Source organism: Oncorhynchus gorbuscha, linkage group LG06 (genome assembly GCF_021184085.1).
Source record: "Oncorhynchus gorbuscha isolate QuinsamMale2020 ecotype Even-year linkage group LG06, OgorEven_v1.0, whole genome shotgun sequence".
Classification (NCBI taxonomy): domain Eukaryota; kingdom Metazoa; phylum Chordata; class Actinopteri; order Salmoniformes; family Salmonidae; genus Oncorhynchus; species Oncorhynchus gorbuscha.
The window spans coordinates 49,763,084-49,789,415 of NC_060178.1; the positions used below are offsets into that span (position 1 = coordinate 49,763,084).

The 26,332-nt window shown below is 43.7% G+C and overlaps 1 protein-coding gene across 1 annotated transcript in view; it reads left to right on the plus strand.

The window, feature by feature from the left end:
- The first annotated feature begins 4,595 nt into the window (after nucleotides 1-4,595).
- Nucleotides 4,596-26,332, plus strand: part of LOC124038697 (tensin-3-like) — a 52,480-nt gene continuing 30,743 nt past the window's right edge. The window contains exons 1-6 of the mRNA XM_046354782.1: nucleotides 4,596-4,608; nucleotides 4,698-5,742; nucleotides 23,750-23,754; nucleotides 24,414-24,535; nucleotides 25,418-25,529; nucleotides 25,684-25,755. Coding sequence (XP_046210738.1) covers nucleotides 4,596-4,608; nucleotides 4,698-5,742; nucleotides 23,750-23,754; nucleotides 24,414-24,535; nucleotides 25,418-25,529; nucleotides 25,684-25,755 — 1,369 coding nt within the window. The remainder of the gene's footprint in view (nucleotides 4,609-4,697; nucleotides 5,743-23,749; nucleotides 23,755-24,413; nucleotides 24,536-25,417; nucleotides 25,530-25,683; nucleotides 25,756-26,332) is intronic.

Below are 26,332 nucleotides of genomic sequence, written 5' to 3' on the forward strand. Positions count from 1 at the left end.
CTTAACATTATAGGAACCTGGTCTGTAGGACAGGATAAACACAAAACGGGTAAAGAAAATGGCCCACCTTGCCTGATGAGGATTCAGTCTCCTAGCTGCCCGGATGTACTCCAGGTTGCGGTGGTCAGTCCAGATGATGAAAGGGTGTTTAGCCCCCTCAAGCCAATGTCTCCATGCCTTCAAAGCCTTAACCACAGGCAACAGCTCCCGGTCCCCCACATCATAGTTCCACTCCGCCGGGCTGAGCTTCTTCGAGAAGAAAGCACAGGGGCGGAGCTTCGGTGGCGTGCCCAAGCGTTGAGAGATCACGGCTCCAATCCCAGCCTCTGATGTGTCCACCTCCACTATGAATGCCAAAGAGGGATCCGGATGGGCCACCACCGGAGCCGAGGTAAACAGAGCTCTCAGCTGCCCAAAAGCCCTGTCCGCCTCAACCGACCACTGCAGACGTACGTCCCTTCAGCAGTGAGGTAATGGGAGCAGCCACCTGACCAAAACCCAGGATAAATCTCCGGTAGTAATTGGCAAACCCTAAAAATCGCTGCTCCTCCTTTACCGTGGTGGGAGTCGGCCAATTATACACAGCTGAAATGCGGTCACTTTCCATCTCCACCCCTGATGTGGAAATGTGATACCCTAGGAAGGAGGCGGACTGTTGAAAGAACAGGCATTTCTCAGCCTTGACGTACAGGTCATGCTCCAACAGTCGACCAAGCACCCTGCGCACCAGGGACACATGCTCGGTGCGTGTAGCGGAGTATATCAGAATGTCATCGATATACACCACTACACCCTGCCCGTGCAGGTCCCTGAAAATCTTGTCTACAAAGGATTGGAAGACTGAGGGAGCATTCATCAACCCGTACGGCATGACGAGGTACTCATAATGCCCTGAGGTGGTACTAAATGCCGTCTTCCATTCGTCTCCCTCTCGAATGCGTACCAGATTGTACGCACTCCTGAGATCCAGTTTAGTGAAGAAACGTACCCCATGCATTGACTCAATTAACGTGGAGATAAGAGGTAGCGGGGTAACTGTACCTCACCGTGATTTGATTGAGACCTCTATAATCAATGCACGGGCGCAGACCTCCATCCTTCTTCTTCACAAAAAAGAAACTTGAGGAGGCGGGCCGTTAGCATCGAATTTGGCCCCGTGATATGCAACTTTTCAGGGAAGTTAGGAACCAATATACACAGGCAGTTAGGAAAGCTAAGGCTAGCTTTTTCAAACAGACATTTGCATCCTGTAGCACAAACTCAAAAAAGTTCTGGGACACTGCAAAGTTAATGGAGAATAAGAGCACCTCCTCCCAGCTGCCCACTGCACTGAGGCTAGGAAACACTGTCACCACCGATTAATCCACTATAATTGAGAATTTCAATAAGCATTCTTCCACGTCTGGCCATGCTTTCCACCTGGCTATCCCTACCCCTACCCCGGTCAACTACCCGGCACTCCCCACAGCAACTCGCCCCAGCCTCCCCCATTTCTATTTCACCCAAATCCAGATAGCTGATGTTCTGAAAGAGCTGAAAAATCTGAACCCCTACAAATCAGCCGTGCTATACAATCTGGACCCTCTCTTTCTAAAAATTATCTGCCGAAATGGTTGCAACCCCTATTACTAGCCTGTTCAACATCTCTTTCGTATCATCTGAGATTCCCAAAGATTGGAAAGCTGCCGCAATCATCCCCTTCTTCAAAGGGGGAGACACTCTAGACTCAAACTGCTACAGACCTATATCTATCCTACCCTGCCTTTCTGAGGCCTTCGATAGCCAAGTTAACAAACAGATTACCGACCGTTTCGAATCCCACCGTACATTCTCCACTATGCAATCTGGTTTCAGAGCTGGTCAAGGGTGCACCTCAGCCATGCCCAAGGTCCTAAATTATATCATAACCGCCATCGATAAGAGACATTACTGTGCAGTCTTGTTCATCGACCTGGCCAAGACTTTTGACTCTGTCAATCACCACATTCTTATCGGCAGACTAAATGGCCTTGGTTTCTCAAATGACTGCCAACTACTTCTCTGATAGAGTTCAGTGTGTCAAATCAGAGGGCCTGTTATCTGGACCTCTGGCAGTCTCTATGGGGGTGCCACAGGGTTAAATTCTCGGGTTGACTCTCTTCTCTGTATACATCAATGATGTCGCTCTTGCTGCTGTTGATTCTCTGATGCACCTCTATGCAGACGACACCATTCTGTATACCTCTGACCCTTCTTTGGAGACTGTGTTAACTAACCTCCAGACGAGCTTCAATGCCATACAACTCTCCTTCCGTGGCCTCCAACTGCTCTTCAATGCAAGTAAAACTAAACGCATGCTCTTCAACCAATTGCTGCCCACACCTGCCCTCCCATCCAGCATCAACACTCTGGATGGTTCTGACTTATGTGGACAACTACAAATACCTAGGTGCCTGGTTAGACTGTAAACTCTTCTTCCAGACTCACATTAAGCATCTCTAATCCAAAATGAAATCTAGAATCGGCCTCCTATTTCACAACAAAGCATCCTTCACTCATGCTGCCAAACATACCCTCGTAAAACTGAGCATCCTACCGATCCTTGATTTTGGCGATGTCATTTACAGAATATCCTGCAACACTCTACTCAGCAAATTGGATGCAGTCTATCACAGTGCCATCCATTTGTTCTCAACTAGCCTACCTGGTTAAATAAAGGAATGACTTCAAACTGTGCAGCCAGAATGACAGCAAAGTTGCCGCATTTGCATTTGTTTAATATGTTTTCTAGTGATTTTTTGGGCACACATCCATAACAATGAGCTAATGATGTGCGATTTCGCCTGGCATATAACATTTGCTCTCTCGCTAGGCCACTGTTCAGAAGAGATAGTCAACTACACAGCTAACACAATCACTTCAAACTGAAGCTGATATGACAGCAAACTAGTTGCAATTTCGTGTTTTCTATTGACATTTTTTGTATATATCCATAAAAATGATACTGATTCATTATTTCGACTGGCTGAGAAAAGCTGACAGCCTGACTCTCTAATCCCGACTCTCAACACATTTTTTTTAAACCACAGGACAGCTGGAGATCGGATTTCACTACTGAAACAATGTTTCAAATCTCGGAGACAGTAAGGTTATTCAAAATCTCCCTTATGGAAAACCAAATGCTAGTCTAAAAGAAATGGGAGATAATGTCTAAAACCTTTTTACAGAGTAGATCTAGTATATAAATTACCTGGCTGAGCTGATGAGACAATGGTGTGAGGAGTCAGATGGAAGAGAGCAATTAGGCATTTGAACGTCATAGATTTGGTGGTATCTTGTGGAATAGAAACTGGCTCAAATGCAGTTTTAACCAATCAGCATCCAGGATTAGAACTACCCATTGCATAATTTGAAAGAATCCACAGCTATATATATATATATATATATATATATATATATATATATATATATTATTTATATCTAATGATCCTTTGTGGCTAAGTTATGCTCCCTGGTGAATAATTTTTATTATTTTGTTTAGACAGGAGTAATTATATAATTTTGCTGAAATTTCAATTTACATTAGGGCATCCTAACAGTGCACTGTGCACTTTCCTTTCCTATGTGCAAGAGGCTGAATCCAAAGATCCGCTATAATGATGAGATGCTCATGTCTCTGCCCTAACAACGGTAGTCTCTGTCCCAAAGATGGGAAGGCAGGCGACAAATTTAGGTCTGCATATTATTCCCATAGAAAAACATTGGGCTAATAATGGACAGATTTTGGCGAGTGAACCCTCTTGCTTAGCCTCTTCCTCTCTGCTGAAACTACACTGACTGCACAAAACATTAAGGACACTCTTTCCATGATACAGACCTTCTAGGTGAATCCAGGTGAAAGATCCCTTATTGACATCACCTGTTAAATCCACTTCAATCAGTGTAGATGAAGGGGAGGAGACACGTTAATAAAGAAGGATTTTTAAGCCTTGAGACAATTGAGACATGGATTGTGTATGAGTGCCATTCAGAGGGTGAAGGGGCAAGACAAATGATGTAAGTGCCTTTCAACGGGGTATGGTAGTAGGTGCCAGGCACACCGGTTTGTGTCAAGAACTCCACCACTGCTGGGTTTTTAACGCTCAACAGTTTCCCGTGTGTACCAAGAATGGTCCACCACCCAAAGAACATCCAGCCAACTTGACACAACTGTGGGAAGCATTTGGAGTCAACATGGGCCAGCATCCCTGTGGAACTTTTTCCACACCTTGTAGAGTCCATGCCCCGATGAATTGAGGCTGTTCTGAGGGCAAAGGGGAGGGGAGGTTCAACTGAGATCGAGAATGTAATAACAATAACAAGGCTATACACAGGGGGTACAAGTACCGAGTCTACAGACAGAGGTTAATTGAGGTAATTCAGGTAACATGCACATGTACATGTAGGTAGGGGTAAAGTGGCTATGCATAGATAATAAACAGTGAGTAAGAAGAGCATAAAAAAGGTGGGGGCAATTCAAGACCTGGTGGTAGAAGCTGTTAAGAAGCCTTTTGGACCTACACTTGGCACTGTGTGTGTGTGTCCAGTGCACCAGGCCTCTGTTTGAGTGTCGAAGGATGATTAAAAGAGGTTGAGGGTTCTAGGTTGTCATACTTTTTGTGTCGGTGTGTCTGAGTTACCGCTGCCTGTTTTACACATCTTCTCTGCCTCTTCCTCAGCTCTGCCTCATAGCCCTGGCCCTGCCAATGGCAGCCTCTACGCCAGAGTGAGGAAGAGGAGTAGTAACAAAGGAGGTGATATGTTTCCCCAGGCAACCAGCGGCCCTATTCCCAGTGACCTTGCCCTGTCAGCCGGTAGTGATTCAGGCTTCTCTATTGCCTCCCAGTGGACAGGGGTTATTACTGCAGTGAGCCCTGGGAGAAGGTCCAGTGAGGACGAACGTACCCAGCAAAGGAGGCTTCTATATGGGGTTGGCCTGGAGAAGGCTCAGCCTCCTCTGGAAGACATGACAAAGCTCCCAGCCTCCAGTAATGGAGAGGGGAAGATGGACGGGGACAAGGAAGGCTTAGGGCAGCCTGTCAATGAGGAGGCCTTGCCCAGCGAGAGGGAGACAGACATCCTGGATGATGACAAGTTTATCCCTGAGGCTAGCCCTGCCTTGGACAGGCATAGCTTGGCTAGCATCGGCTCATTGTCCTCTGAGAGCCTGCCTGAAGCTCAGCAATTGGTCCAGAGTGGAAGTGGATACTCCACCCCCTCCACCTACACCACCCAATCATGGGTGCAGCAGCAGCAGGCAGTCGACGCCCCAGAGGGGGAGGAGCAAACAGACCAGGGGTGGGACAGCCCTGTGGATACACCTCCTCTGATTGGTCCAGACACCCTGTCAGTTCCAGACATGCCCAATACGGGGACCAGCAGAAGAGAGGCGGTGCAGAGACGAATGGAGGGTGGGGTGGGGGTTGAGAGGTCGCCTGTGCAGATGGACAGCGACAAACATTCCACACACACCACATATGCCACACACACCACACACACACCCCTACCCTCAGGGGAACCCTATGGGCAGGAGGAGCTTGCCTCGTTAGTAACAGACATGGATGAGTCCATCGAGCGGCTCAACCGGTTAATCCTTGACCTGGACCCCACCTTCATACCTGTCCCCAACCGACATCCCGTCCCCCCCCCCCTGTCCCGCTCCGCCCCCCCTCCACACCAATGGGATAAGCCAAACGACAACCCACGCCAACGCCAGCCAATCAGGTGAGACCATGTTAACCAGAGCGGGGTTCCATCCTTCTCATTCAAACAACATCACACTGATGAGCTAGCAATGACTTCAAATTGAACGTCTGTTTGTCTAATTTGAGATACAGTAGAATCACAATAGAATCACAGGGAAAGGCTCTGTCCCTCTGTTACAGTTATGATATTTCAATATTCATCTTAAAAATGCATATTAGAAGGTGATTTTATTAGTTTTTTTCCTAAATTCTTACAGGTAAAACATTCAATCGGTTAAAAAGAGAATCAATCATTCAATCCATCGTCAATAAACAATTCTAAAGAATCAACAATTCAAACAAATAACCAAATGGTCATCTAATGAAAAAATAAATCAAATAAAAGCAATCAAAAAATAATCCGAATAATTAGTCTGTCAGTCAATCTGTCAGTCAATCCACTGTCAGTCTGTGTGTTGGGGGAGGGGTGGGGTCTGGGTTGGGGGAGGGGTGGGGTCTGTGTTGGGGGAGGGGTGGGGTCTGGGTTGGGGGAGGGGTGGGGTCTGGGCTGGGGGAGGGGTGGGGTCTGGGCTGGGGGAGGGGTGGGGTCTGGGCTGGGCTGGGGGAGGGGTGGGGTCTGGGCTGGGGGAGGGGAGGGGTGGGGTCTGGGCTGGGGGAGGGGTGGGGTCTGGGTTGGGGGAGGGGTGGGGTCTGGGCTGGGGGAGGTGTGGGGTCTGGGCTGGCAATTGCTGGATGGAGGCGACAGTTGTGGTTGTATCCTCTGCCGTCTATGGATGAATTCCCTAGTGGGGAGGCAACCATGAACAGCCATCTGGAGTGTGTATTTCTGTTCTGATGGTAATGTCAGGGTCATGGTTTCTGGGATGACTTGGGTGATGGTGGGGGCTGTTTCTGGGACATTTTGGGTGGTGGGTTGGGCGTTGAATGTGGAAAGTTCTGGTTCTGGCTTCTTCATTGCTGTTGTCTGGTGGATGGGGTGGGGGTTAGTGGGGTTGGGTTTTTTGGCTCTTACCCTGCCTGTGTGGGAACTGGGGCAGGTTCTGAAGAAGTGGCTGCCGTTCCTGCACCGGTTACTGGGTGCAGTCCAAAGTGGGAAGGTTGTCTTTACAGCTCTTACAGATGATGGCTGTGCAGGCTGCGGCCAGATGGCCGAGTTGGCTACAGTTCATGCACAGTTTGGGCATTTATACACAGTACCAGTCAAAAGATTGGACACTCATTCCAGGGTTTTTCTTAAACCACTTTGGGCTAGGGGGATGTATTTTCACGAGAGGTCGACCGATTAATCGGAATGGCCGATTAATTAGGGCCGATTTCAAGTTTTCATAACAATCGGTAATCAGTATTTTTGGACACCGATTTGGCCAATTTACTTTTTATTTTTTGTTTCCACCTTTATTTAATCTTTATTTAACAAGTCAGTTCTTACTTTCAATGATGGCCTAGGAACAGTGGGTTAACTGCCTCGTTCAGGGCCAGAATGACAGATTTTTACCTTGTCAGCTCGGGGGATTCAATCTTGCAATCTTACCGTTAACTAGTCCAATGCTCTAACCACCTGATTACATTGCACTCCACGAGGAGACTGCCTGTTACGCGAATACAGTAAGCCAAGGTAAATTGCTAGCTAGCATTAAACTTCTCATAAAAAATAATCAATCAATCAATCATAATCACTAGTTAACCTCACATTGGTTGATGATATTACTAATTTATCTTGCGTGTCCTGCGTTGCATATAATCGATGCGGTGCGTATCGTTCCTCCAATGTGTACCTAACCATAAACATCAATGCCTTTCTTAAAATCAATACACAGAAGCATATATTTTTAAACCTGCATATTTAGCTAAAATAAATCCAGGTTAGCAGGCAATATTAACCAGGTGAAATTGTGTCACTTCTCTTGCGTTCATTGCACGCAGAGTCAGTGTATATGCAACAGTTTGGGCTGCCTAATTTGCCAGAATTTTACGTAATTATGACATAACATTAAAGGTTGTGCAATGTAACAGGAATATTTAGATTTATGGATGCCACCCATTAGATAAAATACGGCAAGGTTCCGTATTTCACTGAAAGAATAAACGTCTTGTTTTCGAGATGATGGTTTCCGGATTCGACCATATTAATGACCTAAGGCTTGTATTTCTGTGTGTTATCATGTTATAACTAGGTCTATGATTTGATAGAGCAGTCTGACTGAGCGATGGTAGGCACCAGCAGGTTCGTAGCATTCCTTCAAACAGCACTTTCGTGCATTTGCCAGCAGCTGTTTATGACTTAGAGCCTATCAACTCCCGAGAATAGAGATTAGTTACCTGGGAGCGCGCTAATAGCGTTTCAAACGTCACTTGCTCTGAGACTTGGAGTGGTTGTTCACCTTGCTCTACATGGGTAACGCTGCTTCGAGGGTGGCTGTTGTCGTTGTGTTCCTGGTTCGAGCGCAGGTAGGAGCGAGGAGTGGCTATACTATACTGTTACACTGGCAATACTAAAGTGCCTATAAGAACATCCAATAGTCAAAGGTTAATGAAATACAAATGGTGTAGAGAGAAATAGTCCTATAATTCCTATAATAACTACAACCTAAAACTTCTTACTTGTGAATATTGAAGACTCATGTTAAAAGGAACCACCAGCTTTCATATGTTTTTCCTTTGAGAAATTAAGAAGTAGCCCTGTTATTTCCATGTGTCACTCTAGGTGCACTCTAATGTTTTGGTGCGGGACATGGAACGTGCTTCACTTTGTTTTCATCTGGTATTGCGCACAGTATTTCCCGTCTTAAATATTATAGATTATTTATGTTTTAGGATACATACATTTGGGTTAGGAACGGGGTTTGAAATGTTTGGACCAAGTTTACAGGTAACTTATGAGATACTTTGTAGGCATGTTGGGCGAGTTGAAACCGGTGTATTTCTGAATCAAAGAAATGGCTTCCCAAATAAACGCTTCACAGAGTTCAAGTAACAGACATTTCTCAACATCAATTGTTGAGAGCAGATTATTTGAATCAAATTCTAATCAAATCAAATTTTAGGTGTAGACCTTACCGTGAAATGTTTACTTAAAGCCCTTAACTAACAATGCAGTTCAAGAAATAGAGTTAAGAAAATATTTACTAAATAAATCAAATAAAAAAGTAACACCTGAAAAATACATAACAATAATGAGTCTACTGTATATACAGGGGCTACCACTTTGTAAAGTGACTATACATGGGTAATAAACAGCGAGTAGCAGCAGTGTAAAAACAAAGGGGGTGTCAATGTAAATAGTCCGGATGGATTAATTGTTCAGTAGTCTTATGGCTTGGGGGCAGAAGCTATTAAGGGGCCTTCTGGTCCTAGACTGGGCGTTCTGGTACAGCTTGCCATGTGGTAGCAGATAGAACAGTCTTGGGTGACTGGATGTAGTCTTTGACCTATTTTTGGGCCTTCCTCTGACCTCTCCTAGTATATAGGCCTTGGATGTCAGGAAGCTTGGCCCCAGAGATGTACTGGGCCGTACGCACTACCCTCTGTAGCACCTTACGGTCAAATGCTGAGCAGTTGCCATACCAGACTGGGATGCATCCGGGCAGGATGCTCTTTATGGTGCAGCTGTAGAATATTTTGAGGATCTCGGGACCCATCCCAAATCCTTTGTCTCCTAAGGGAGAAAAGGTTTTGTTGTGCACTCTTCACGACTGTCTTGGTGTGTTTTGACTATTGGTGATGTGGACACCAAGGAACTTGAAACCCTCAAACCACTCCACTTCAGCCCATCGATGTTAATTGGGGCCTGTTTAGCCTGTCTTTTCCTATAGTTCACAATCACCTTCTTTGTCTTGATCACATCGAGGGAGACGTTGTTGTCCTGGCAGGTTTCTGACCTCTTCACTATAGTCTCATCATTGTCGGTGATCAGGCCTACCACTGTTGTGTCGTCAGCAAACGTAATGATGGTGTTGAGTCATGCTTTGCCACGCAGTCCTGAGTAAACAGGGGACTAAACACGCACCCCTGAGGGGCCCCAGTGTTGAGGATTAGCATGGCAGATGTGTAGTTGCCTACCCTCACCACCTGGGGGCAGCCCATCAGGAAGTCCAGGATCCAGTTGCAGAGGGAGGTGTGTAGTCCCAGGGTCCTTAGCTTAGTGATGAGCATTGTGGGAACTATGGTGTTGAATGCTGAGCTGTAATCAATTAACAAAATTCTCATGTAGGAATTCCTTTTCTCCAGGTGGGAAAGGGCAGTGTGGAGCGCGACTGAGATTGCATCACCTGTGGATCTGTTGGGGCGGTATGCGAGTTGGAGTGTGTCTAGGGTTTCCTGCATTATGGTGTTGATGTGAGCCATGACCAACCTTTCAAAGCATTTTATGGCTACCGATGGAGGGCTTCGGGGTGGTAATCATTTAGGCAGGTTACCTTCACTTTCTTGGGCACAGGGAATATGGTTGTCTGTTTGAAACATGTAGGAATTACAGACTCCGTCAGGGAGAGGTTGAAAATGTCAGTGCGTATACATCCTGGTAATTCGTCTGGCCCCGCGGCTTTGTAAATGTTTAAAAGTCTTGCTCAAATTGGCTATGGGCACACAGTCGTCCAGAACATCTGGTGCTCTCGTGCTTCATTGTTGCTCGCCTCGAAGCGAGGATAAAAGCCATTTAGCTCATCTGGTAGGCCTTCATGGTCCAATTGCTGAAAATAAACCACCACTAAAGGACACCAATAATAAGAAGAGACTTGCTTGGTCCAAGAAACACGAGCGATGGACATTAGACCAGTGGAAATCTGTCCTTTGGTCTGATGAGTCCAAATGAGAGATTTTTGGTTCCAACCGCCGTCTTTCTGAGACGCAGAGTAGGTAAACTGATGATCTCTGCATGTGTGGTTCCCACCGTGAAGCATGGAGGAGGAGGTGTGATGGTGTTAGGGTGCTTTGCTGGTGACACTGTCTGTGATTTATTTAGTGTTCAAGGCGCACTTAACCAGCATGGCTACCTCAGCATTCTACAACGACACTCCATCCCATCTGGTTTGTTCTTAGTGGGACTATCATTTGTTTTTCAACAGGACAATGACCCAACACACCTCCAGGCTGTGTAAAAGATTATTGACCAAGGAGAGAGATGGAGTGCTTTATTAGACAACCTGGCCTCTTCAATCACTAGACCTCGCCCAAATTGAGATGGTTTGGGATGAGTTAGACCGTAGAATGAAGGAAAACAAGCCAACAAGTGCTCAGCATATGTGGGAACTCCTTCAAGACTGTTGGAAAATCATTCCTCATGAAGCTGGTTGAGAGAATGCCAAGAGTGTGCAAAGCTATCATCAAGTCAAAGGGTGGCTATCTTCTGTATACCACCCCTACCTTGTCACAACTGATTGGCTCAAACTGATTAAGAAGGAAAGAAATTCCACAAATTAACTTTTAACAAGACACACCTGTTAATTGAAAAGCATTGTGGGTGACTACCTCATGAAGCAGGTTGAGAGAATGCCAAGAGTGTGCAAAGCTGTCATCAAGGCAAAGGGTGGTTACTTTGAAGAATCTCAAATATAATAATATTTACTACATGATTCCATATGTGTTATTTCATTGTTTTGATGTCTTCACTATTATTCTTCAATGTATAAAAAAGTACAAATTAAGAAAAACCCTGGAATGAGTAGGTGTGTCCAAACTTTGGACTGGTATTGTATATGGCACATCTGTCAATTTGTTGGTCCTTATTAAACTTCTTATGGCTGCAGTGGCAGTATTGAGTAGCTTGGATGAAAGGTGCCCAGAGGTGCACAGAGTAAACGGCCTGCTCCTCAGTCTCAGTTGCTAATATATGCATAGTGTTATTAGTATTGGATATAAAACACTCTGAAGTTTCTAAAACTGTTTGAATGATGTCTGTGAGTATAAGTACAGAACTCATATGGCAGGCAAACACCTGAGAAGAAATCAGAACAGCAAGTGAAAAATCTGAGGTTAGTATATTTTCACCCCAGGCCCTATTGAATTCACATTGGGATATGAATGAAGTTGCACTTCCTAGGGCTTCCACTAGATGTCAACCGTCTTTAGAAACTTGAATGAGGCTTCTACTGTGTTGTGGGACTGAATAAGAGCTGAATGAGTCAGGTTACTGGCAAAGAGCCATTTCCTGGTTACGCGCATTCCACATGATATCGCCCTGCGTTCCGTTGCTCCTCTAGACACAAAGGAATTCTCCGGTTGGAACTTTATTGAAGATTTATGAGAAAAACATCCTAATGATTGATTCTATACTTAGTTTGAAATGTTTCTTCGGCCTGTAATATAACTTCTTGACGTTTTTGTCCGAAGTAATGCACAAGCGTTTGGATATGTGTACCTAACGCTAACAAAAGTAGCTACTTGGACATAAATAACTGACATTATTGAACAAATCAAGCATTTATTGTGGAACTGCGATTCCTGGGAGTGCATTCTGATGAAGCTCATCAAAGGTAAGGGAATATTTATAATGTGATTTCTGGTTTCTGTTGACAGCTAATTTGGTTATATTTCTGAGCGCCGTCCCAGATTATTGCATGGGTTGCTTTTTCCGTAAAGTTCTTTTGAAATCTGACACAGCGGTTGCATTAAGGAGAGATATATCTATAATTCCATGTGTATAACTTGTAGTATCATCTACATTTATGATGAGTATTTCTGTTGAATCGATATGGCTATACAAAATCACTGGATGTTTTGGAACTACTAAACATAACGCGCCAATGTAAACTCTAATTTCTTTATAAAAATATGAACTTTATCAAACAAAACATACATATATTGTGTAACATGAAGTGCTATGAGTGTCAACTGATGAAGATCATCAAAGGTTAGTGATTAATTTTATCTCTATTTGTTCTTTTTGTGACTCCTCACTTTGGCTGGAAAAATGGCTGTGTTTTTCTGTGACTTGGTGGTGACCTAACATAATCGTTTGTGGTGCTTTCGCTGTAAAACATATTTGAAATCGGACACTGTGGTGGGATTAACAACAAGATTACCTTTAAAACGGTATAAGATACATGTATGTTTGAGGAATTTTAAATATGAGATTTCTGTTTGAATTTGGCGCCCTGCACTTTCACTGGCTGTTGTCATATCATCCCATTAACGGGACTGCAGCCCTAAGAAGTTTTAAATGAAACTGGTATATTTTTTTATTCATCACAAATTTCTTTATGAATTTTGGTCTTTAATGCAAGGCCGACAGACTAGTTCCTTACTTTTCCCCTCTTCTACTTGCCTCTTCCATTTTTATGTTAATGCTGCAATTAGTTGTTTCTAATTTTGGGTAGTGTCATGTTTTGTCATTGGTTGTCTCTGTGCTTCCCTTCTATTCGTTTCCCTCTGCTGGTCTTATTAGGTTCTTTCCCTCTTTCTATCCCTCTCTCCCCCTCCCTCTCTCCCTCTCTCGCTCTCTCTCTCTATTGTTCCGTTCCTGCTCCCAGCTGTTCCTCATTCTCCTAACTACCTCATTTACTCTTTTCACACCTGTCCCCTATTTTGCCCTCTGATTAGAGTTCCTATTTCTCCCTCTGTTTTCCGCTTCTGTCCTTGTCGGATCCTTGCTTGATGTTCGCTGTTCTGTGTCCTTGTTCCGCCCTGTCGTGTTTTGCCTTCTTCAGATGCTGCGTGTGAGCAGGTGTCAATGTCTGCTACGGCCGGTGCCTTCCCGAAGCGACCTGCAGTCTGTGGTCGCGTCTCCAGTCAGTCCTCTCTACTGACGAGTGGATTTCAGTTTTTCTGTTTTTGCATTAGGATTATCGCTTTTGTTTAAGACGTGAATAAAGACTCTGTTTCCGTTAAGTCGCTTTTGGGTCCTCATTCACCAGCATAACAGGTAGAGCAGACATTTCCATATATTTTTGTTAGCTGCATGTGTGACATAACTCCACCAGTCCTATTTATGATATAATTTACAAAGATTATACCTTTTTTAAACAAAATGCTTCCTTATTGGCGATTCCCATCAATAAAGAGAGAAATAGAAATCATGTTCACATAAACGCGCTATATAGATATTAATATTAAGTGATATCCGTATCGCCCTTAGACACCACTGCTGTTGTCCTCCAAGTGTTTATTCAAGTTGGATGTATAATCTTTGGATGCCGATAACAGTCACACCGTTGGAAGACATAGCTTGGACTGTTTCCTACAAAAACCTATCCAGCCAACGCATTTGGTGTGTCATCGTAGTGGTCTCTGACTTGTGTTCAGACTCGCTCAGGTGGAACAAACTTAAACTTGCAACTGTTTTCAATGCTGATTTGAATGTCATTGAGAGAAACAGAATTGTGTCCCCACATTTTTTTCTCAAACATCCTTTTTTTTATTTATAAGAAATCCTAGAAGTGTTCATCTAGTTTTTCAAAAGTATCTGTAATCAAGTTACTACCAAACCCTGACAGTACAGCTCTTCAGTTACAGTACAGCTCTTCAGTTACAGTACAGCTCTTCAGTTACACTACATCTCTTCAGTTACAGTACAGCTCTTCAGTTACACTACAGCTCTTCAGTTACAGTACAGCTCTTCAGTTACAGTACAGCTCTTCAGTTACACTACAGCTCTTCAGTTACAGTACAGCTCTTCAGTTACAGTACAGCTCTTCAGTTACACTACAGCTCTTCAGTTACACTACAGCTCTTCAGTGACAGTACAACTCTTCAGTTACAGTACAGCTCTTCAGTTACACTACAGCGCTTCAGTTACAGTACAGCTCTTCAGTTACACTACAGCTCTTCAGTTACACTACAGCTATTCAGTTACACTACAGCTCTTCAGTTACACTACAGCTCTTCAGTTACAGTACAGCTCTTCAGTTACACTACAGCTCTTCAGTTACAGTACATTTTTACATTGGAATCCCTCAGAAACATACTGTTACAACAGTCCTCTGACTGTCTGTCTGTCTGGCATGAGGATTCTGACATGATGCCAGAGGCCAGGCTAAAGAAAATAAAGCTGTGCCAGCTTTCAGCTGTTTTTGACAGAGAGCTGAACCGCAGGTAGTTGAGTTAATCATAGTTTGGTTTGGGTATGTTCTCGTAGCAGAGTTCACTACTTCCAACACAGACATGCTTTATTCGCCTTTGTCCTCTATGTTTTCTGAGTGGGTGTAAAAGTTTGACTTAAACCAGTAATTGGAACTTTTATATAAGCACTGTAAAACCAGGTTCTCATAGGTACAGTAACTGACTTAAACTAATCTTTTGAAGTGACTGGAAGAAATGTCTTCACAGCTCGGATTATATGTAGCAGTGCCTAAGAAAACAGCTGTATTCGCTGCAGTTGGAACTGTACTGTATGTATCAGGACAAGGGCATAATGTGACAAACAAACTGGTGTAATGACAATTAACTAGATGTGAACTGTGTGTGTGTTTCTCTCTCTCCTGCCTTAGGTACCTGAATTTTGCAATCCTACTTCGCAGGCCTTTTTCTGGCACCTGTATTAGGGTAAAGCTAGGCATCAAAATAAGACCTTATGAGACTTGTAATGTATTGTCGTTTGTGGTTTCCAAAAATCTTTACATGTCATGTTTTGTCTTATATCATCTTGTCATTTTGCTTTTCCTTCTGTTCGTTTTCCCCCTGCTGGTCTTTTTAGGTTCGTTCCCCTTTTTCTCTCTCCCTTCCTCTCTCTCTTCTCTCTATCGTTCCGTTCCTGCTCCCAGCTGTTCCTATTCCCCTAATCAATCATTTAGTCTTCCCACACCTGTTTCTTATCTTTTCCCCTGATTAGAGTCCCTATTTCTTCCCTTGTTTTCCGTTCCTGTCCTGTCGGATCCTTGTCTATTGTTCACCGTGCTGTGTCTGTGTATCGCCCTGTCGTGTCGTGTTTCCCTCAGATGCTGCGTGGAGAGCAGGTGTCTGAGTCTGCTACGTTCAAGTGCCTTCCCGAGGCAACCTGCAGTTCTTGATCGAGTCTCCAGTCTGTTCTCGTCATTACGAGTGGAATTATGTCTTATGTTTGTAGAATTACTTTACTGGATTAAAGACTCTGTTTTCGCCAAGTCGCTTTTGGGTCCTCATTCATCTGCATGACAGAAGGATCCGACCAAGAATGGACCCAGCGACTATGGATTCTCTCTACTCTACTCTCGAGTTCCAGGGAGCGATGCTCGGCAGACACGAGCAGGAATTGTCTGCTGCTCGGCATGCCGTTGAGACCCTGGCCGCTCAGGTCTCCGACCTCTCAGGACAGTATCAGAGTCTTCGTCTCGTGTCACCAGCTACTTCCGGTTCTTCCGAGCCTCCGGAACCTAGGGTTAATAACCCACCATGTTATTCGGGGCAGCCCACTGAGTGCCGCTCCTTTCTCACCCAGTGTGACATAGTGTTCTCTCTCCAACCCAACACATACTCAAGAGAGAGAGCTCGGATTGCCTACGTCATATCACTCCTTACTGGTCGGGCTCGGCAGTGGGGCACAGCTATCTGGGAGGCAAGCGCTGAGTGTACTAACAATTATCTGAACTTTAAAGAGGAGATGATAAGGGTTTTTGATCGCTCAGTTTTTGGGAGAGAAGCTTCCTGGTCCCTGTCTTCCCTATGTCAAGGTAATCGATCCATAACGGATTACTCTATAGAGTTTCGCACTCTTGCTGCCTCCAGTAACTGGAACGAGCAGGCGTTGCTCGCTCGTTTTCTGGAGGGACTCCACGCTAAGGTTAAGGATGAGATTCTCTCTCGGGAGGTTCCATCCAGCGTGGATTCTTTGATTGAACTCGCTATTCGCATTGAACGACGGGTAGATCTTCGTCACCGAGCTCATAGAAGAGAGCTCGCGTTAACTGTGTCTCCCCTCTCTCCGACACTACCGTCTCTCCCCACTGACTCAGGTGTTGAGCCCATGCAGCTGGGGGGTATTCGCATCTCGACTAAGGAGAGGGAACGGAGAATCACCAACCGCCTCTGTCTCTATTGCGGTTCCGCTGGTCATTTTGTCATTTCATGTCCAGTTAAAGGCCAGAGCTCATCAGTAAGCGGAGGGCGACTGATAAGCGCTACTAGACGGTCCTCTCCGTCAAGTACATGTACTACCTTACCGGTCCATCTACGCTGGACCGGATCGGCAGCTTCCTGCAGTGCATTAATAGACTCTGGGGCAGAGGGCTGTTTTATGGACGAAGCCTGGGCGCGGGAACATGACATTCCTCTCAGACAGTTAGGGGAGCCCACGGTCATGTTTGCCTTGGATGGTAGTCCTCTCCCCAGTATATTATATGAAACACTACCTTTAACCCTCACTGTATCTGGTAACCATAGTGAGACCATTTCTTTTTTGATTTTTTTGTTCACCTTTTACACCTGTTGTTTTGGGTCATCCCTGGCTAGTGTGTCATAATCCTTCTTTTGATTGGTCTAGTAATTCTATCCTTTCCTGGAACGTTTCTTGTCATGTGAAGTGTTTAATGTCTGCTATTTCTCCTGTTTGTTCTGTCCCCTCTTCTCAGGAGGAACCTGGTGATTTGACAGGAGTGCCGGAGGAGTATCATGGTCTGCGCACGGTCTTCAGTCGGTCCAGAACCAACTCCCTTCCTCCTCACCGGTCGTATGATTGTTGTCCTGTTCTCTTCAAGAAGCGTTTTGCATCCGCTCCTATCCTTGTTGCACCTGACGTCACTAAACCGTTTATTGTTGAGGTTGACGCGTCGGGGGTGGGCGTGGGAGCCATTCTGTCCCAGCGCTCCGATACTGACGATGGGGTCCACCCTTGTGCGTATTTTTCTCATCGCCTGTCACCGTCGGAACGTAACTATGATGTGGCTAACCGCGAACTGCTCGCCATCCGTTTAGCCCTAGGCAAATGGCGACAGTGGTTGGAGGGGGCGACCGTTCCTTTTGTCGTTTGGACTGACCAAAATAATTTTGAGTACATCCGTTATGCCAAACGACTGAATGCGCGTCATGCTCGTTGGGCGTTGTTTTTCGCTCATTTCGAGTTCGTTATTTCTTATTGCCCGGGTACTAAGAACACCAAGCCTCATGCTTTATCCCGTCTCTTTAGTTCTTCTGTGGCTTCTACCGATCCCGAGGGGATCCTTCCTGTTGGGCGTGTTGTCGGGTTGACTGTCTGGGGAATTGAGAGACAGGTTAAGCAAGCACTCACGCACACTGCGTCGCCGCGCGCTTGTCCTAGTAACCTTCTTTTCGTTCCTGTTTCTACTCGTCTGGCTGTTCTTCAGTGGGCTCACTCTGCCAAGTTAGCTGGCCATCCCGGTGTTCGGGGTACGCTTGCTTCTATTCGCCAGCGGTTTTGGTGGCCTACTCAGGAGCGTGACACGCGCCGTTTCGTGGCTGCGTGTTCAGACTGCGCGCAGAAGAAGTCTGGTAATTTTTTTTCTGCTTCTGCTCCTGGTCTTGCTGGGTCTCAGTCTGTTCCCTGCCATCGCATCTCTCCTGTTCTTGTTCCTGCCCTTGCTGTGTCTCAGTCTGTCCCTAGTTGTTACTCTCCTGGCCTGTTTGGTCCTGTTTGCTCTAAAGCTTTCAGTTCTCTACCCGTGTCTCATTTTTTTTTATTTTTTTTTTTTTTTTTTTAGAGTAGTACCCTAGTTTCCCTTTTTATCGTTTTTCGTTACGGTCCTGAGGAGAGGAGTTGGGTTCTTTCTCGGGACGTGCTGGACCGTTTGTGATCTATGATTTCCTCCGTTGCCGCCAGTGTTCCTCCTCGAGAGCGCCAGGAGGCGCTCGGTGAGTGGGGGGGTACTGTCATGTTTTGTCTTATATCATCTTGTCATTTTGCTTTTCCTTCTGTTCGTTTTCCCCCTGCTGGTCTTTTTAGGTTCGTTCCCCTTTTTCTCTCTCCCTTCCTCTCTCTCTTCTCTCTATCGTTCCGTTCCTGCTCCCAGCTGTTCCTATTCCCCTAATCAATCATTTAGTCTTCCCACACCTGTTCCTTATCTTTTCCCCTGATTAGAGTCCCTATTTCTTCCCTTGTTTTCCGTTCCTGTCCTGTCGGATCCTTGTCTATTGTTCACCGTGCTGTGTCTGTGTATCGCCCTGTCGTGTCGTGTTTCCCTCAGATGCTGCGTGGAGAGCAGGTGTCTGAGTCTGCTACGTTCAAGTGCCTTCCCGAGGCAACCTGCAGTTCTTGATCGAGTCTCCAGTCTGTTCTCGTCATTACGAGTGGAATTATGTCTTATGTTTGTAGAATTACTTTACTGGATTAAAGACTCTGTTTTCGCCAAGTCGCTTTTGGGTCCTCATTCATCTGCATGACATTACAGGTAAAAAGGTCAAATAAGTCCAAATTCAGTCATCATTAATTGAAAATTCTAAATAATAAATCATTCAAACAATGAACCATCAATTAAAATTAGGCAAACCAAAGGGTCAATCAATCAAACACAATAGAATCAGGAGAATCCATCCATCAGTCACTCAGTCCACAATGTTTCTTTGTGTTGGGGGAGGGGAAGGGGTGGAGTCTGAGCTGGCAGATGCTGGATGAAGGTGACAGTTGTTGTTGGTCGGTGCAGGTGTTGTCCAGGGTTGGTGCTGGTGTTGGGGCTGGAAGTTGTGTTGGTTCTGGTGTGATGAGTTAAATGAGTGAAAAGGGACATTTGTGTCTGCGGGCAGGAGTTGTGACAGAGAGAGAGTTTTACATTTTCTATAGATATGCGATATACATTTTAAAATAAATTCCAAATATAGATGACATATTTATCGTCCTAGCATGATAGAACGATCCCCAATCCTAGATCCTAGACACCCACACACTAAGAAGGAGTCCTCATCTGTTTTAATGGCCTACTGCAAGTAGCCTATAAGATTAACACGATTAACACGGTCGAGACCCACTAAAGCAGCACCGCCCACTCAAGTGTCTGGGCCTGCCTGGCAGGGTTGGTCCTATAAAGCCAAAGCCCCCAGATGGGTGAGCATAATATCGCTCAAAGCCACTGATGAGAACCTTGATGACCTCGTACCACGCCGGTGGGGATTCTGGTGGAGTACTCCCACCCAGTGGCAGTGCTGGCAACACTACAGAAGCTGCAGTAACCCTTGGGGATGAGGTCCCCCTCGGACAAATAGAGAGGGGGCAAATTATTGTGGCCCTGGCGTCACAAAGTCATAGAGTGGTCTGACTGCACTGGGGTGATTGGAAAAATGGTCACAACGGGGGACCAATGTGAGTGTTTGTCGGAGGAAAGGGGTGTGTCCGAGTTCCATAAGCTAGGACTAGACATTGGTTAATCAAATCTCTCAATTCTTGCTCAATTTGCCTTCTCAAACAGCTACAACTGTATACGCATTCACACATCAAGTCTCCTCTTGAGTTGGGCTCGGGATTGGAACAACTGTTGAACATCTGAGCTTGTGGTTGTTTGTGGGGGAGGGGTGGAGAGAGTGTGCATATGTATCCCACATATGTTGCTATGGGGTAATGATGTTAGGAACAGGGTAGGATGATTCACAATAATTGTTTGACAAAATAATAATTGCTTGCCGAAAATGTAATTTTTGTAATGTCATTCCTAGTTATTGGTAATAATCCTTCATAGGAAGGTCCTACATTATTACACATACTATTAGTTAATTGTGGAAACAAACTAAGATTAAGCAATTATTTTCTACATGATATATATATATATATTGTTTTTATAACTACATACAGCATAATCAAGGTGTGGGCATTGGAAATGCTTTTGGCTGTTGATCTGCTTCTTTTCTCTAGCTTGCATAGTGTATAGCCAGTTGTAATTGTAATGGCTTTGTAGATCATTTAAAAAAGCACGATCATTATTTACCTGGCTAAAAGATAAGGAATATAATATCTACTCCAACGGGCCAAGAAACTCAAAAGGGGTGATGATATTAATTAAGGATAATTTCATCCAAATCTGTAAGTGTACTACATTACTTAATGGATCACAAAGAAATACAACTTTTACATTACCATGTACATTACCAATAAGAAGGTCTGACGGTGAAGTGGACAAACTAGCTATTTAGATCCTAAAGAAATACATTCTCACTACAATACATTTGAATAGAAAGTTAGCAAAAATAGATAACATCTTGATACCATGGAAAGACAGAATACCTGTCTGTTGGTGGAAAATTCACCCTGACTAACTCTTTAGTCATATACTAGTTTACCAAGATGCTTATGGCCCTGTCTACACCTTATACAAAATGATTAACTCTTTAGTCATATACTAGTTTACCAAGATGCTTATGGCCCTGTCTACACCTTATACAAAATGATTACCTCTTTAGTCATATACTAGTTTACCAAGATGCTTATGGCCCTGTCTACACCTTATACAAAATGATTAACTCTTTAGTCATATACTAGTTTACCAAGATGCTTATGGCCCTGTCTACACCTTATACAAAATGATTAACTCTTTAGTCATATACTAGTTTACCAAGATGCTTATGGCCCTGTCTACACCTTATACAAAATGATTAACTCTTTAGTCATATACTAGTTTACCAAGATGCTTATGGCCCTGTCTACACCTTATACAAAATGATTAACTCTTTAGTCATATACTAGTTTACCAAGATGCTTATGGCCCTGTCTACACCTTATACAAAATGATTAACTCTTTAGTCATATACTAGTTTACCAAGATGCTTGTGGCCCTGTCTACACCTTATACAAAATGATTAACTCTTTAGTCATATACTAGTTTACCAAGATGCTTATGGCCCTGTCTACACCTTATACAAAATGATTAACTCTTTAGTCATATACTAGTTTACCAAGATGCTTATGGCCCTGTCTACACCTTATACAAAATGATTAACTCTTTAGTCATATACTAGTTTACCAAGATGCTTATGGCCCTGTCTACACCTTATACAAAATGATTAACTCTTTAGTCATATACTAGTTTACCAAGATGCTTATGGCCCTGTCTACACCTTATACAAAATGATGAACTCTTTAGTCATATACTAGTTTACCAAGATGCTTATGGCCCTGTCTACACCTTATACAAAATGATTAACTCTTTAGTCATATACTAGTTTACCAAGATGCTTATGGCCCTGTCTACACCTTATACAAAATGATTACCTCTTTAGTCATATACTAGTTTACCAAGATGCTTATGGCCCTGTCTACACCTTATACAAAATGATTAACTCTTTAGTCATATACTAGTTTACCAAGATGCTTATGGCCCTGTCTACACCTTATACAAAATGATTAACTCTTTAGTCATATACTAGTTTACCAAGATGCTTATGGCCCTGTCTACACCTTATACAAAATGATTAACTCTTTAGTCATATACTAGTTTACCAAGATGCTTATGGCCCTGTCTACACCTTATACAAAATGATTAACTCTTTAGTCATATACTAGTTTACCAAGATGCTTATGGCCCTGCCTTCACCTTATACAAAATGATTAACTCTTTAGTCATATACTAGTTTACCAAGTTGCTTATGACCCTGTCTACACCTAACAACTTGTTTCTTTTAAATGATATGACAGCTGTGCCATGCAGGTTGCAAAATAGTTGGGAGAGATTTACGTTGTACCAATTCTATGGCACATGGTTTATGAACTGAAACACAAAATGACGCTGGATTGTTTTACATTTAAATTATTATACAAAATGATTAAAACAAATATAATGTCATATATATGGGGGATACATCCATCCCAGCTCTGCAGATGTTTTCTTCTAAGGGACGGAATCATTGGATTTACATTAGATCACTAGATCATCGTGTACTTTGTTTTTGGTCGCAGGTTCGGGTTGAAGAATTGTAACATTTACTTGGAGATAACTCTGCAAATAGCACTGCTGGGTGATTTGGAATGTCAAAGTCAATCGATCAATAACATAATAATACTGTTAGCAAAGAAAAATCTTTAATTTACAATCTGTAGAAACTATGAGAATATATATTTTTTAAACTTTTGTGAAAAATCACAACACAATTTAAAAAATATATGGGGGACTAAAGCTAACAAAAAACAATATAACTAATGTAAAATATACTGTAAATAAAATGTATATAGTATGTATAAGCCTGAAGTAGAAGCCTAAGTGTTGTTGTCCATTAATTCAGTCCAATCAGAGAGGGGGAAATAATAAAACATTTACCAGTCAAAGGTTTGGACACATCTACTCATTCATATTTGTATTATACATTGTAGAATAATAGTGAAGACATCAAAACGATTAAATTAAACATATGGAATCATGTAGAAACCAAAAAAGTGTTAAACAAATACAAATCTATTTTTGATTTTAGAATTTTCAAAGCAGCCACCCTTTGCCTTGATGACAGCTTTTTGCACACTCTTGGCATTCTCTCAACCAGCTTCACCTGGAATGGTTTTCCAAAAGTCTTGAAAGAGTTGCCACATATGCTTAGCACTTGTTGGCTGCTTTTCCTTTTACTCTGCGGTCCAACTCATCCCAAACCATCTCAATTGGGTTGAGATTGGGTGATTGTGGAGGCCAGGTTATCTGATGCAGCAATCCATCACTCTCCTTCTTGGTCAAATAGCCCTTACACCGCCTGGAGGTGTGTTGGGTCATTGTCCTGTTGAACAATAATTGTTAGTCCCACTAATCAGAAACCAGATGGGACCAAACCATATCGCTGCAGAATACAGGTTAAGTGTGCCTTGAATTCTAAATAAATCACTGACAGTGTCACCAGCAAAGCACCCCCACACCATCACACCTCCTCCTCCATGCTTCACGGTGGGAACCACACATGGAGAGATCATCTGTTCACTTATATGGAGGTTGGAACCAAAAATCTCAAATTTGGACTCATCAGACCAACGGACCCATTTCCACGGGTCATTGCTTGTTTCTTGTTTCTTGGCCCAATCAAGTCTATTTCTCTTATTGGTGTCCTTTAGTAGTTCTTTCTTTACAGCAATTGGACCATGAAGGCCTGATTCATGCAGTCTCCTCTGAACAGTTGATGTTGAGATATGTCTGTTACTTGAACTCTGTGAAGCATTTATTTTGGATGTAATTTCTAAGGCTGGTGACTAATGAACTTGTCTTCTGCAGCAGAGGTAACTCAGGGTTTTCCTTTACTGTGGCGGTCCTCACGAGAGCCAGTTTCATCATAGCGCTTGATGGTTTCTGCGACTGCACTTGAAGAAACTTTCAAGGTTTTAGAAATGTTCCGTATTGACTGACCTTCATGTCTTTTAAAGTAATAATGGACTGTCGCTTCTCTTTGCTTATTTGAGCTGTTCTTGACATAATATGGACTTGGCATTTTACCAAATAGGTCTATCTTCTGTAAACCTTACCTTGTCACAACACAACTGATTGGCTCAAACGCGTTAAGAAGGAAAGAAATTCCACAAATTAACTTTTAACAAGACACACCTGTTAATTGAAAAGCATTGTGGGTGACTACCTCATGAAGCTGGTTGAGAGAATGCCAAGAGTGTGCAAAGCTATCATCAAGGCTAAGGGTGGCTACTTTAAAGAATCTCAAATCTCAAATATATATATTTGATTTGTTTAACACTTCTTTGGTTACTGCATGATTCCATGTGTTATTTCATAGTTTAGATGTCTTCACTATTATTCTACAATGTAGAAAATGGTACAAATTTAAGAAAAACCCTGGAATGTTCATAAAAAGGCTGCAAGCAAAAACACACATGATCTATTCTCTCTGTGTCTCTCTGTGTCTCTGTCTCTATCTTTCTGTCTTCAGGCTGGAAGCATAGACAGGCCAGTGATGTCACAGATTACCCAGGGTTCCATAGTCCGGGTTGGAGCGGAGCCCAGACGTTCCAGAACTCTCTGATCTTCAGGCCCAACCTTCTTCCCTCTCAGGTATACACACACAACACCTCAACTTACCCACCTCCCAGTTAAACACACCACCCCCTACTGGTTACACACCTGCTATACACCATAATACGCAATAGTCATGGGTATGCTAGGAGTTCTTTTCCTTGGTCATGATCACGCGGTTAGTAAAAACACCTGGCTATGTCCATGGTTAATCTATGTGTCACGCTCTGACCTTTGATATCTCTGTTTTCTTTATATTTTTTGGTTAGGTCAGGGTGTAACGAGGATGGGCATGCTAGTTTTGGTATTGTCTAGGGTTTTGTATGTCTAGGGGTTTTGTAGGTCTAGGTAATATGTATGTCTATGGTGGCCTGATATGGTTCCCAATCAGAGGCAGCTGTTTATCGTTGTCTCTGATTGGGGATCATATTTAGATAGCCATTCCCCATTTTGTGGTTGTGGGTTCTTGTTCTATGTTTAGTTGCCTGTCTGCACTACTCATATTAGCTTCACGGTTTGTTTGTTATTTAGTTCATTTATTCAGTGTTCATTCTTAAATCAAGAAGAATGCTGCACCTTGGTCTCCTTCATATGATGAATGTGACACTATGTTGACTTCCATTCAAACGACAGTAGTTCATGTTTGTGTTGGTGTGAAGCAGAAGAACTGTGGTGGTCAGGCTGTTTTGTCTGAATCGCTGAGATTCCTGGTTTGTGCCCAAATGGCACCCTACTCCATATAAAGTGCGCTATTTTAACCAGAGCCCTCTACAGTCCCTGGGAAAAGTAGTGCACTATAATGGGAATACGGTGCCATTTGGGATGCAACTCTCACACCTATTCTCATGGCAGGGCAGCATGAATAGCAAGAACAGTCACACGCAGATCACTAGTCTGCCCGGCATGTGTGTGTGTTTACAGCGTGGCCGTCTCTACAGGATGGAGGACTATGAAGGACAGACTCCAGTGATGGAGAGCTGTGACATCGTCCCACCCACACCAGCATTTCCTGTTTCTCCTCCAACGCCCTATGGTAAGAGACAGCGAATAAAACAATTAATGTGTGTGTGTGTGTGTGTGTGTGTGTGTGTGTGTGTGTGTGTGTGTGTGTGTGTGTGTGTGTGTGTGTGTGTGTGTGTGTGTGTGTGTGTTATTATATCTGATCAGACATCTTCTCTCTTCCCCAGTGAAAAGTTGTCCAGTTGTCTCTTACATGAGGCATGGCAAGGGACAGTGGGATATGAGCAGAACATCACTAGGTACATTTAAACTATGTGTGAGTGAGAGAGAGAAGAGAGAAAGATGTTCCCGCTTGGTTGTAAAGAACACCCAGTGTAAACCCAAACCTTTGAGTTGTGATTAATGCTGGACAGAGTTCAGAGGCAGGGTGGAATCCTTAAGTGGTACTCATAATCCATTATACATGTGCACATCATACTTTCATTATTTTGCCCCCACTTTGCCCTCTGAACCTGGCCTCTCCACTGCTGATGTGCACATGGTTGTAATACCGAATGATGGGCATGAGGGATTTGTCTAGGGTCACTAACCTGTAGGGCTCTGGTAGCCTAGCGTTTAAGAGCGTTGGGTTAGTACACAAAAGGTTGCTGGTTTGTTCACATAGTCGGCTCTGGGAGTCAATCTGTTGATGTGCCCTTATTGTTCCTGTAAGTCTGGTTAAGAGTTTCTGCTAAATTACAAAAATGTGACTGTAGATAGGAGTTTTGTGAGATGGTATTCATTGTCCTGTTGAGGATGTTTTAGTTTGGGACAAACCAGAGGTAATGGAGGAATAAAGAGATCATTCTCATTCTATCCCATTGACAGAAGCCAGTC